At 43.9% G+C, this 14,190-nt stretch overlaps 1 protein-coding gene across 1 annotated transcript; it reads right to left on the bottom strand.

The window, feature by feature from the left end:
* Positions 1–11,271: 11,271 nt before the first annotated feature.
* Positions 11,272–12,881, bottom strand: LOC135222139 (tigger transposable element-derived protein 1-like). The gene is made up of 2 exons (XM_064260306.1): positions 11,986–12,881; positions 11,272–11,896 (listed from the first exon to the last, which is right to left on the bottom strand). Exons 1-2 carry the CDS (start codon positions 12,879–12,881, stop codon positions 11,272–11,274), a joined length of 1,521 nt encoding a protein of 506 aa, XP_064116376.1.
* Between the last annotated feature and the right edge of the window lie 1,309 nt (positions 12,882–14,190).

Genomic DNA, 14,190 nt, shown 5'->3' with positions numbered 1-14,190 from the left:
GTATACATTGCCACATGTATATCGCTTGGCCCGTGGCCTCGCTAGTCCCATGTTTCATGAATCGTCGGTTCGTTGTGTTGCATGATGTGCATAACCCAGAATAGTTCCCAAGTAACCCTTCCCTATATAGCCACTTCATAAATTCGTCCGTGTTTCTTAAAAACTCGAGAAGGATACCAATATACAAATGCGTATATTGATCAAACTGGTCAGCAGTAACACTTTTCGGAAACAATACGGAATGAGTTCTATCCATGGCGGCGGTGTAGAACGGAAAGGGCAAATTTTGTGACTGCAGGTATGATTGTCTGATTCATATTCATGGGACACGTTTTTATTGGTTGGGAGGAGGTTAATCCATGTCCCTTGGGAATGACCTGGGTCAACCTGATACAGGATTGGTTTGGTTTAAAATTTCCCGCGTTGGGGGCGGGCCGACGTACAGCGCCTGTCCGCGGCCAACTCAAGAACTACGGGAGCTCGGACCGCCGTGTTAGCCTTCACATCAAGTGGGTACTTAGAAAAATATTAGTTTCACGGGAAATATCGGCGGATGGTATTTTGGCGTAAAATAGTCGGATAAGTGACTTTTCAGGTATATATTGGAATTTTGGACAACTTTTATTCTATGCATTTTGTTATTTAGAGTAATGGTTCTGGAATTGTCAGATCTGTCCCCGGATCTGCGAACTACCCTATTCATTTATTTTTGCTTATCCTATTATCAGTCTCCTCAACTGTGCAACTTCTTACGTATCCTGGTGGCCAGTTCACTGTTGTGTGTTACAACCAGCATTCGGCAAGATATGTTCGCTGGTGCCTATCACAAAATTATGGTCCCAGAAAGAGGTCAATCCTCTTCTGTCTTGGGTGAATCCATTAAAAAATCTGAAATTCCTTTTAAAACATTTGGTTCATTTTTTACATTAATTCAACACGTATCTCTTTTTGTATTTCAGCGTCATCTCTCTCGTCTCCTTTAATCAATCCATTCTCTGATTCACTCCTAATTACAATTGACTTCCCCTCTTCTCGAACTTCATATCAAATCCTTCTTGCGAGTCGTCTTCTCATCTCCTCCTCCTCCTCCTCCTCCTCCTCCTCCTCCCATATCAACCCTTCTTGCGAGTCTCAGCTCCTGCTTCTTCTCCTCTCATCTTTCTCCTCCTCTTCCTCCTCCTCGTCTTTTCATGCCTTCTCTCCTCCTCCTCCTCTTTCTTCTCCTCCTCTCCTCCCACTCACCATTGTACTTCTCATCCTTCGCACCCCCTCCCATCCCCCTCCCTCCCTTTCCACAACTCTTTCCCGTCCACTATCCTTTTTTATATTCGCAGTTTTTCCTCGTAGGAGCAGATCCTCCTCCTCCTCCTCCTCCTCCTCCTCCTCCCCTCCTCCTCCTCGCCAGGAAAATTAGCAATCCTTCGAGGCGTTGGTGTGTCGGTTTCTAGAGTGCTTGCAAGAACTTGCTTTTAAAGGAAATAATTGCTGCTGGGCCATTATTGGAATTTTGGAATTGTAATAGTAATGAGAAATGTTCCCCTTACGTGGGTGGGAATGACAGCGTCCTGGCTGATCAGGACGTTTTAGCTGTTTGGCGCCAACCTAGGATTTTAGATGTCTGGTGGATGTAGATTTACAATGATATATATATATATATATATATAGTAATATATATATATATGATATAGTATATAGTATATATATAGTATATATATATATATATATATATATATATATATATATATATATATATATAGATATATATACATATATCTATATATATATATATATATATATATATATATATATATATATATATATATATATATATATATATATATATATATATATAATATATATAGTATATAAATATATATTTTTGTACATGAACTTCCCTGCCAGATATATACTTAGCTTAGGTCTCTGATGTCACAACAGAAAATTCAAAACTCGCGGCACACGCTACAGGTAGGTCAGGTGATCTACCTTACCCTTCCCGCCGCTGGGAGGCGGGTGTAAGAACCAGTCCCCCTTTCTTGTCATTATTTTCTGTCGCCGGCTGGACAACACCTGTTGTTCAGTCCTTACGATAGTTAAAATTCGTTCTCGTTGCCGACGATTTGGATTTTGGTGAAGTACCCTTTGTTTGTTGGCTTGGCATACGCTTTTTGGACTGTTTTTTGGATTTTTCTTTTGGATTTCTCTTACATATCTATAATCATGGATGATTCTGAAGTTAAGAAACCTAGTTTATTTAGGGTTTGTTCAGAGAAGGAATGTAAAGTTAGGCTTCCTAAAGCTGCATTAGATCCTCACTCGGTATGTGAGTCGTGTAGAGGGAATGAATGCTCTTTTATTAACCCTTGCAAAGAGTGTGAGAATTTGGATGAGGATGGTTGGAAGGCTCTCTCTTCTTATGTGAGAAAGTTAGAGAAGGATAGGGTGCGCAAGGCTTCTTCAAAGAGTTCTAGTAGATCGAGGGTGAGTGAAGTTGACGCTGAGAATCCTGTAGTAGAAGTAGTTCCTTCTCCAGTTTCAGCCCCTGCGCCCAGCTTTGAACCCGAAGATTCGTTTTCGGAAGTTGCTTCTGGGAGAGCCTCGATCAGGAGTAAGGAGAGCCTCGCTCGCTCTCGACAAGGTAAGATTGATGATAGTGCAAGTGATCAGTGCAGTGCCCCTAGTGCAGTGGAGGGTGCGTCTGACCGGCTCACTAACGCTTCCAGGCCTAGACCTCTTCCAGACTCCCAGACCCAGTGGAGGAGGAAAGTCGAAAGCCGCAGGAAGGTTAGGGAGAACCCCCACCGGTCAGGCGTCCCCTCGGCAGTTCCTGTTGCTCGTTCCCAGGCTGCCTTGGATCGAACCAAGAAGGAGTTATTGCGCCAGTGCTTCTCGTCATCTTCGTCGCCTTCTCCTCAGCGTAGATGGAGCGCATCGGAGTCGTCTCGCCCTCTCAAGAGGCCCTGGAAGGATCCTTGCGCCCTTCCTTCCAGCCCCGAATCCTTCGCGGAAGAGCCAGAAGTGGAACGCAAGAGAACCAAGATTTCGTCCGGTTACGCTTCTCCTGTTTCGCTCTCGGACTTCGTCCCCTGTAGAGGAGTTTAAGAGATCTCCTGCGCGTATCCTGGCGGGTCTGCAGCGCAGATTGCGGCTTTAGCGGAGTCTATTGCCGGGACTTCTCATCGTCGGAACGACGCCTCACTTCCGGTGAAGAAGTCTAAGAACGTTCCTTCGGCTAAATCTCCTTTGGCTAGAAGAGCTTTTGAGCCTGTTAGTAGGAGGTCAGAAGTGCAGGCTGGAGCTCGGGATCTTTCTCCGAGTAGGCTCTCCTCTCTTCCCAGCAAGAGTTGTGAGCATGTAAGGCGTAAGGAGCCAGACAGGCTCTCTCCTCAGGATTTCCGCTCCTCTTCAGTTAGGCGTCAAGAGCTTGACAGACGTCAAGAGCCTCGTTTTCGTCAGGAGCGAAGGAAGAGTTCTTTGCCTGGTGGTGGCCACTCTCCTTTTGACGGACGCTCGGAGCCTAGTAGGCGTCAAGAGCCTAGTAGGCGCCAAGAGCCTAGTAGGCGCCAAGAGCCTGGTAGGCGGCAACGGATGTTTTCTCCTCCGTTAGATCACTCCCGATTGGATAGGCGCTCAGAGCCTTGTAAGCGCCGCGCTTCTGACAGGGATTCATCTGTGGATGTTTTCTCTCCCCGTGGCAGGCGTCAAGAGCCTGGCAGGCGTATTGAGGATGGCAGGCGCCAAGAGCCTAGCAGGCGCAGAGAGCCTGATAGGCGCTCTCCCTTATCCAGACGCTCTTCTGTGGAGTTAGAATCTGTTTCCGACAGACGGGCCTCCACTTGTAGGCGCTCTCCTAGTAGGCGCTCCCCAAGTAGGCGCTCTCCTAGCAGGCGCTCACCAAGTAGGCTCTCTCCTGGGAGGCGCTCTCAAAGTAGGTGCTCTCCTAGTAGGCGCTCTCCAACTAGGCGCTCTCCTAGTAGGCTCTCTCCTGGGAGGCGCTCTCAAAGTAGGCGCTCTCCTGGTAGGCGCTCTCCTGGTAGGCGCTCTCCTGGTAGGCGCTCCCCGTGTAAGCGCTCTCCCAGTGGTTTTTCTTCCAGTAGGCGCTCGCCTAGTAGGCGCTCTCCGAACAGGCGCTCTCCAAGGATTAGCTCTCCTCCGGGCAGTAGAGCTTCTAGACGTCATTCTTCGGAAGAATTTGTTGCTGATTCGGAGGAAGATTTGCCCAAGGATGCTTCGGTTTCTTCGTATAAGAGACTTACAGACCTCCTCTTGCAAGATTTTGGGGAGTCTCTTTCGGCCGTTGCTCCTCCGTCTCCTCCGTCCTTATTTTCAACGACCAATACGGCTAAGAAGTCTTCAGTCGTTAAGATGAAGCCTACAGTGTCTATGAAGAAGGCTATGAAGAACTTTGACGACTGGTTGCTTTCAAAAGAAGAGAAGGGCAAGACAGTTTTTTCTTTTCCCCCGTCCAAGCTGACGGGTAAGATGGGGTTCTGGTACGAGTCAGGAGAGCCCTTGGGTCTAACTCTTCCCTCTTCTGCAGACTCGGACTTCTCTTCGTTGGTCGATTCCGCACGTCGCTCGGCGCTGAATTCTGCGAAGACGATGTGGGTATGAGCGAGTTGGATCACCTTTCTGAAGGGAATGTTCCGAGTCTTAGAAGTTTTTAACTTTCTTGACTGGACCCTGGGAGTGTTGGCTAAGAGGACTCAAGAGCAAGACACTCTTTCGCCTGAAGACCTCCACGCAGTTCTGTCTTGCATGGACAAGGCAGTGAGAGACGGTTCCGGGGAAATTGCTTCACTTTTTGGTGCAGGAGTGGTAAAGAAGAGGGCCGTTTTCTGCTCTTTTCTTACCAAGGCGGTTTCCTCACGCACAGAGAGCTTCCTTGCTGTATTCACAGCTTTCCCCGCAACTCTTCCCCAAGAAGACTATTAATGATATCTCCAGCTCGTTATCAGCAAAAGCGACGCAGGATATGCTAGCTCGCTCGGCTAGAATTCCGAAACCTTCGTTTCAGCAGAAGACGAAGAAAGAGGCTCAAAGTAGGCAAGAACCCTTTCGAGGAGGACCTTCGTCTCGCTCTTCTCCAGAGGTTCGAGACCACCTAGAAGAGGAAGGACCTTCTCCCGGTCTATTAGGGCCAAGAAGTAGTTCGGGTGTCCTCCAGACAACTGTGGGTGCCAGACTTCTGAACTTTGCAGATGTCTGGGCACGAAAGGGGGCGGACAACTGGTCCCTCGTGATCATCAAGAGGGGATACCTCATTCCCTTTATTTCGAGACCACCCTTGACCACCACTCCAAGGGCACTGGTGGCCAAATACAAGACCCACTAATGAATCAAGCCCTCGCTCTAGCGGTAGAGCTGATGTTAGAGAAAGAGGCAATAGAGATGCTTCAGGACCCTCTTTCAGCGGGGTTCTACAACCGTCTGTTCCTAGTTCCCAAGAACTCAGGAGGATGGAGACCGGTTCTGGACGTGAGCGCCCTGAATGTCTTTGTGAAGAAGAGGAAGTTCGCTATGGAGACGACGTCATCAGTCTTAGCAGCTCTTCGTCCCGGGGACTGGATGGTGTCGCTGGACCTTCAGGACGCTTACTTCCATGTGCCGATCCATCCTTCTTCTCGCAAATTTCTCAGATTCATGTGGGGAGGGAACGTTTTTCAGTTCAGGGCCCTATGCTTCGGCCTTTCCACGGCCCCCCAAGTATTCACAGGACTGATGAAGAACGTTGCCCAGTGGCTTCATCTCGAGGGAGTGAGGTTTTCCCTCTACTTGGACGATTGGTTTATCAGGGCCAAATCCAAGGAGAAATGTCTGGAGGACTTACGAGTGATGTTGGATCTAGCAGCTTCTCTGGGTTTGCTAGTGAATTTCGAGAAGTCACAGCTAATCCCCAGTCAAGAGCGTATCTATCTGGGGATTCTGATGGCTTCTCAGGTTTTTCGGGCGTATCCGTCCCCAGAGAGGATAACCCGAGGTTTGGAGAAGGTAGCAATCTTTCTAGAGAAAGATGTATGCACAGCGAGGGAGTGGATGAGTCTGTTGGGGACACTCTCCTCGCTGGAGCAATTCGTTTCTCTAGGAAGGTTGCACCTCAGACCCCTACAGTTCTTCCTGACGAGGAACTGGGATCGGAAATCTCAAGGTCTGGACTTTGCGTTCAAGATTTCGCAAGAGATAAAGGAGGATCTACGTTGGTGGCTAGACCCTCTATTGTTCAAGGAAGGCCTTTCCTTGCAGGTTCGGAACCCCAACCTAGTGTTGTATGCAGACGCTTCGGACAAAGGTTGGGGAGCTACTCTCGGGTCGAGAGAAGTGTCAGGCACCTGGATGGGGGATCAGGTGTCCTGGCACATCAACAAGAAGGAGCTAACAGCGATTTGGTTAGCTCTCAAGACCTTCGAACCCCTCGTAAAAGGGAAAATAGTGTTTTCAGATCAACTCCTGAAACAACAATAACAGCCCTTGGCTTACATTCGGAAACAGGGGGGGACTCACTCTTTCTCCCTGTACGAGACAGCGAGATCGCTCCTCTTGTGGTCAGAGGGAAAGGAACATAAGGCTTCTCACCAGGTTCGTACAGGGAGAAAGAAATGTCAGAGCGGATCTGCTAAGCAGAAGGAATCAAGTCCTTCCCTCAGAGTGGACTCTGCACGCGGACGTTATGCCAGGAGCTGTGGAGGACGTGGGGCAGGCCCCATCTCGATCTATTTGCGACCTCCAGGAATGCGCGGATAGATCTATACTGCTCCCCTATTGCAGACCCAAGAGCAGTGGCAATAGATGCATTCCTGATGGATTGGAGGAATCTGGATCTTTACGCGTTCCCGCCTTTCAAGATTATAGGGGAAATGTTAAGGAAATTCGCAGCGTCAGAGGGAGCAAGGATGACGTTGATAGCTCCGTTCTGGCCCGCCCACGACTGGTTCACAGAGGTACTGGAATGGCTGGTGGATGTCCCAAGATCCCTACCTCTAAGAGTCGATCTGCTCAAACAGCCCCACTTCGACAGGTTTCACAAAAACCTCCCCGCTCTCAGTCTGACTGGATTCAGACTATCAAGAGTCTCGTCAGAGCTAAGGGCTTTTCGGCAAAGTCTGCAAGGGCTATTGCCAATGCACGTAGACCTTCCACATCTAGAGTCTACCAGTCGAAGTGGGAAGTTTTTCGACGCTGGTGCAGGACTCATAAAGTTTCCTCCTCCAGTACCTCTGTGACTCAGATTGCAGATTTCCTTATCTTCCTGAGGGAAAAATGCGGGTTGGTTGTCTCCACCATCAAGGGATACAGGAGCATGCTTTCCTCAGTTTTTCGTCATAGAGGATTAAACATATCTGAGGACAAGGACCTCCATGATTTAATCAGATCGTTTGAAACGGTTAAAAGAACCTCCTCCTTAGTGCCTAGCTGGAATCTTGATGTCATGCTGCTCTTCCTGAGGTCCTCAAGGTTCGAACCTCCCCATGCTGCTTCGTTCAGAGACCTTTCGATGAAGACTCTTTTTCTCTGTGCGTTAGCGTCAGCGAAGAGGGTCAGCGAGCTGCAGGCTCTAGAAGGTGAGGTAGGTTTCCAAGGAGCTCCGCGGTTTGCTCTTTTCTTCCGGCTTTCCTAGCCAAGAATGAAAACCCTTCTTCGCCGTGGCCCAGGAGCTTCGAAATCAAAAGCTTATCCTCCTTAGTTGGGACAGAAGAGGAGAGATCTCTTTGCCCGGTGAGAAGCCTGAAATATTATCTTCAGAGGAAGAAAAGACTTGCCGCTAATGAGAGCAATCTCTGGTGCTCTGTAAGGGACCCCAGTAGGCCCTTATCTAAAAATGCACTCTCATTCTTTATCAGGAATATTATTAGGGAAGCACACACTTCTTGCAATCAGCAACAGTTTAAACCTTCTGAAAGTCAAGGCGCACGAAGTACGGGCCATCGCGACGTCTTTGGCTTTCAAGAAGAATTTGTCATTACAAAACCTTATGAAGGCCACTTTTTGGAGGTGTGAATCAGTCTTCTCTAATCACTACCTAAGGGACGTATCGATTACCGTAATGGATAAGTGTTTTGGGCTAGGCCCTTACGTATCGGCGGATTCAGTGCTGGGGCAGGGAGCTGAAACACATCCTTTTTAATCCTTTTGCCCTGTTAGTTTTAAGTTTGAGTTTTTTGGTTGCACGAAGGAGGTTGCAGGAGGCAGCTCCTTCTTTCGTATACTAATGTTAGTATTTGGTTAGGTGATCGTTGTGCTTGAGGCTCCTTGCAATTGGTAGTGATAGGCTCTGGCATGTAAGCGGGTTTGATCCCCATTGACCAGATCCTGCTTGGATTCTGCCAAGTAAGTGGACTCAGTTCCCATTGGTAGACCCAAAGAGTTCTTCAGCCATAGGTCACGCCCTCGCTGAGACTCTTTAGGCAACGCAGACTAATAGACAGTAACTATCAAGTCTTCTGCCTAAATCAGGTAAGAACCAGAGGTTTATATTATGTATTCCTTTAACATGTGTTGTCCCCACTTTCTAAGTAAGTATGTGTCTCTTTCCCTCCACCAAGGGTGTGAATCAGCTAAGTATATATCTGGCAGGGAAGTTCATGTATAAAAAGATATTGTTAGTATACAATAAAGTTTTGTACATACTTACCTGGCAGATATATACGATTGATGGCCCGCCCAGCCTCCCCTCAGGAGACAGGTGGAAGAAAATAACCTGACAAGAAAGGGGGACTGGTTCTTACACCCGCCTCCCAGCGGCGGGTAAGGTAGATCACCTGACCTACCTGTAGCGTGTGCCGCGAGTTTTGAATTTTCTGTCGTGACGTCAGAGACCTAAGCTAAGTATATATCTGCCAGGTAAGTATGTACAAAACTTTATTGTATACTAACAATATCATATATATATATATATAATATATCTATTATATATATATATATATATATATATATAGATTATATATTATAGAACATATATATTATTATATATATATATAAAAATTATATATTTATATATAATATATATATATTATGTATTTATATATATAGATATATTATAATATATATTATATACATATATATATATATATTTATATATATATATATATATATATATATATATATATATATATATATTATATTTATATATATATATATATATATATATATATATATATATATATATATATATATATATATATATATATATATATATATATATATATATATATTATATATATATATATATATAGTATGTATATATATATATGTGTATTATATATATATATATATATATATATATATATATATATATATATATATATATATATTTATATATGTGTGTGTGTGTGTGTGTGTGTGTGTGTGTGTGTGTGTGTGTGTGTGTGAGACTGGTAAAAATGTTCTGTTGCAACAGAATTCCATCTAATAAAAACACCAAAATATAGAGAGAAAATACTATATTTCAGAGACTGCTGTCTCCTTCTTCAGGTAGATGAATGAGAAAAGTTACAGAAAAGGTGGTATTTATACCAAGAGATCCATTCACAGGTAAGCCAATATATATATATATATACATATATCTATATATATATATATATATATATATATGTTATAATATATATATATATTATATATATCTATATTATATATATATATATATATATTATATATATATATATAGATATACTATAACGGGTGTAATGTCTGTCTGTCCGTCTCTCATTCAATCAAGGCCAAACGGCTGGTCCAATGGGCATGAAACTTGGCAGGGTTATAGTGGGGACCACTAGGATGGTTTATAATGGGGTTTTCATCCTACCTCGCCCGCCCCCTCCTCCGAATGGTGGTGGGGGGTTGAGAAGGGATTCCCTGAAACGAGGCTGATTATGCCTGTAGACTTAGTCACTTTACGAATTTGCATACATAATTTCTGTATACATATGTTTGCTAGCATGCATAATGTGTGTTTGTAAAACTGTGTTTATTTACCTTCGTTTTATTTATGTATTTATTATTTTCCTTTATTACGCATTGCCTTTTTATTTTGTTTGTTCATTTCATTTCTTGTTTGTACATAACATCGTCTCTACTTCCCAAATAAGTTTCCTTTTTTATTTATTTTTTAAATTTTTTCATCCTCTCTTGATAGTTTTTTATATATTTTTTTGGCGTCTAATTTCCATTTAAGTCTCGTATTCACCTTCTTTCACCAATTCTGTACTGATTTTGGTAAGATATGTTTTAATGAATCATCAATTACTTTTCGCAATGAGAAGAGTATTCACAAATGTTCACGTTCGGGTAACGTCATAGAATTAGCATCGAAAATAGCGGAGTAAACAATTAACTTCATTAATGTATATACAGTAGAATAATTTGATCAGTTTTATGAACGGTAGGGTTGTGAAGGGGGAGGGGGGTGGGGGTTGCTGTTGTTGGAATGAAAAATTTGCCATCAAAAGTGAAATATTTATACGTGGAGTTATTTACATTTATAATTTTTTGATATGACGTTCTGGCTGGCAATGTGATTGCATCGCGTAATGAGATAAATTAGCATGGATTTTCATGTCTTATTTTAGAGTTCTGTAATGGATAAAATTTACGAATACACACTCAAATATATATACATATAATATATTTTAATAAATTATTCTCCATTAATGTATTAATATATTGTTTCTATTCAATAAATGAGATCTCTATATATTTCCCTTTATCTTATCTTCAACCTAATGAACACCTTAACATTCTTTGGTAGCGTGAATTTCAAGTCAATGGCTATATATGTATATACAGTAATCCCTCACCTATCGCTATTAATGGGGACCAGAACCGACCGCGATAAGTGGAAAACCGTGAAGTAGGTTCCCCCCTATTTTTTAAATACGTACATTTTTTTTTGTACATGTACATGTGTAAATAATAACTGTATTCTTATAACAAGATATGTAACTCACCTCTATCAATGACGATGATCTTGATAAATGACGATTATCTTGATACATGACGATGAAACACCTGTGCAATATGATGGAGGTGAAGAAGATGAAGATTATTTACTGCTCCTCAGGTGATGCCTCATTGTCAGTTGTTAAAGGCGATGGATCGCCATGGCAGCTTCCAATAGAGCTGGAGAAACTGTAGGAAGTCAGAGAGGCAGCAGGAGGAGTATCCAACACTTCTGCAGGAGGTTTTCAGCGCACCAGGAACATCGTGATGGGAAGTTGTTGACGTTTTTTCATCTGAGCAAAGATGCTCTTGTACAACGCCATTACACCGTCAATACGGTTACTGAATTCGATGGCTCATTGATTTCTTGCGCCCTTTGTTGCATAGCCCATGCCATGTTGCAGACTCTTGCAGATTGTGCAATGTAAGGCCACGTTGCACAGGTTTGTCGCCATCGCCGTCGTCGGCTGCCTCTTCTTCTTCCTCACTTGCCGATCTTGTCATTTCAACGAGGTCTTCGTTGACTAGGGGCTCCGAGTGGCACTCGATCAGTGAGTTGATGTCTTCCGCCGTCATGTCGGAGAAACCTTCGTTGGCTACCAACCGCGCCAGGCTCACAGCCTTATCTACAGCGGAGTGATGAACTTCGTCTGCCATAAATCCCTCATAGTCATGAACGATGTCTGGCCACAATTTTCTCCAACTTGCATTCAGTGTTTGCTGTTTCATCTCCTTAAGAGCGTTCTGAACGTTGGCCAGGCACGTCACAACGTTGAACTCCCGCCAATATCTCTTGAGGCTGAAGTCATCGTCGCCTGCATCGATGGAGGAGATGAGGCCCTCCATTGTGGACCTCGTGTAGACCCGAATGACCCCCTGATCCATTGGTTGTATGAGGAAGTGGTGTTGGGAGGCAGGAACTCCACTTGGACCCCGTCGTAATGCAGGTCCGTTGCATGTCTTCCTGCACAGTCCATCAAGAGGAGGACCTTAAAGGGCAGCCCATTTTCCACGAGGTACAACTTCACCAGCGGGATAAAGCAGTTCACGAACCAGTCGAGTGTGAGGGCTTTAGTTATCCATGCCTTCTTATTACTCATCCAGTAGACAGGCAGCAAGGCTTTGTTTTTGTTTTTCAAAGCACGAGGATTCAACAACTTGTAAATTAAGCCGGGCTTGAGCATGAAGCCCGTGGCATTCCCGCACATGAGCAGAGTGACTCTATCTTTGTGGGCCTTGGACCCTGGCTTCTTCACTTCGTCCTTGTAAAGGAATGTCCGGGATGGCATCCTCTTCCAGAAGAGGCCAGTTTCATCCATATTGAACACCTGCTCCAGGATATAGCCGCCCTCTTTAATTAATTTTGGGAACTCGTCCTCGACGTAACGAAGAGCTGCCTCTTGGTCTGCCGAGGCAGCCTCCCCATACAACAGAACGCTGCGAAGGCCAAACCTCCTCTTGAATTTCTCGAACCAGCCCTTGCTGCCAACAAAACCCCGTTTTTCTCGTGGGGTAGGATCATCTTCATCATCGCCATCACCATCATTGTCCTCTTCGTTCGATCCCCCTTCAGGAACGAGGCTATCATAAAGGGTTTTGGCTTTAGTTCGAATGATGTTGGTATTGAGACTAACCTTCTTTACCCGACAGTCCGTTATCCACACTGATAACGCATTCTCCATTTGCACAATCCTCTTATTACGAGGAGTTACAACGAGCTTAGTGTCCTTGGAGAACGTTATTGAGGCAGTTTTACAGATTTTTAATTCATCTTTTTTTATGTAGTGAACCGTTGATTCATTCAGTCTGTACATGCTGGCAACAGACGCATAGCTACTGCCTGCCTTAAGCATGTCCAATAATTTCACTTTCTCGTTCACCGTCATCATTTTTCTCTTCTTCTTGGGTTCACTAGAGGATGTAGAGGGTGTAGGACATTTAGGAGCCATTTTTAAGGGTGTCGCAAGCACTATTATGCACAAAAAAAGCACAAAAGAACAGCTAAAACTTTCATGCGGCAAGAGTAAGCAACACGAGTGCGGGAGAACAATGAATGCGGTCTTCCTTCGCTGGGTGCTCGGCAGGGAGAGATGCTTGGTAACGCGTCTCGGCGGCTCGGCCAATCAGCTTGCTAGATTCAGGAGCCGAGATGGCCAGTGAATCAGAGAGGTGGATTTAGAGTTACGCGCCATCTTCGTGTTGATACCTGATGTTCTAATGTACTCTCTCTGCCTTCTGCTAGCGCTTGTGCCATTTTCTCTCAACTTTGAATTTGAGGCGCGAAGTACCGAGGGATTACTGTATATATATATATATTATATATATATATATATATATATATATATATATATATAATATATATATATATATATATATATATATATTTACATACGTTTTAATAAATTTTTTTATCAATTAATGTATTAATATATTTCTTTTCAATAAGTGAGATCTTTGTTTATTTGTCTCGGCTTACAACGGCGCAGGTTTCATCTTCAGAATAATAATTTTAGTAATAATAATAATAATGATAATATGCTGGAAACAGACCTTCTTTCAAACATGTTTTAGTAAAAATAATGGCAGAATTCACAGAATTGATTTTATACAAAATTCTTTCAATTCTCCTTAGGATTTGCCTTCCTGGAACGCTGGTATTACTAAGCAGCTGTCCATTGATGAATATTGGACAGCTGCTTAGTAATACCAGCGTGCCAGAAAGACAAATCATAAAGATAATTGAAAGAATTTTGTATAAAATCAATTCCGTGAATTCTGCCATTATTTTTAATAGAAGAAGAAGAAGAAGAAGAAGAAATAAAAAAACTGTCTAGTAAAATGGAAAACGTATAGTGCAAAATAAGATGAAAAATCCCTCATGAAAGTAATCCATTCGTTTCGGTCACAAAACTGGACGGAGCGAAGATTCGCAAACCGGGAAGTGGTTGTTGACGCTGTCGTAAGCCGAGACAGGACGCACTACCGCGGAGAACAATTGTTCGGCCGGTGATCCCTCTCAACGTAACAGCCGCCATTGCAAATAACAGCCATCAATATCGCACCAGATGTCCCTGGAATTGATGATGGCTTACCTCTGCAGGAGTGGGAGGGCGATAAAGTGCCTTCAGGGAACGACACTAAAAGACCAAGAATGATCGTTCTGCTAGACTAAAAGTGCTGTTTTGGCTTTTCCATACCGTTGTATTGGGTTCGAACGTTGCGTCATCTCACGTTGTGATGGAAGTGCGAATTGCAGGA

The sequence above is a fragment of the Macrobrachium nipponense genome, chromosome 3 (assembly GCF_015104395.2).
Source record: "Macrobrachium nipponense isolate FS-2020 chromosome 3, ASM1510439v2, whole genome shotgun sequence".
Taxonomy (NCBI): Eukaryota; Metazoa; Arthropoda; class Malacostraca; order Decapoda; family Palaemonidae; genus Macrobrachium; species Macrobrachium nipponense.
The sequence above is the reverse complement of the archived record's forward strand: the minus strand, read 5'-3'. Positions and strand labels throughout refer to the sequence as shown.

Coding starts and splice junctions, on each gene's coding strand:
- LOC135222139 (XM_064260306.1), bottom strand. CDS start 12,881: ATGGCTCCTAAATGTCCTACACCCTCTACATCCTCTAGTGAACCCAAG. Junction 11,897..11,985: donor AAAGCCCTCACACTCGACTG/GTTCGTGAACTG, acceptor TGGACTGTGCAG/GAAGACATGCAACGGACCTG.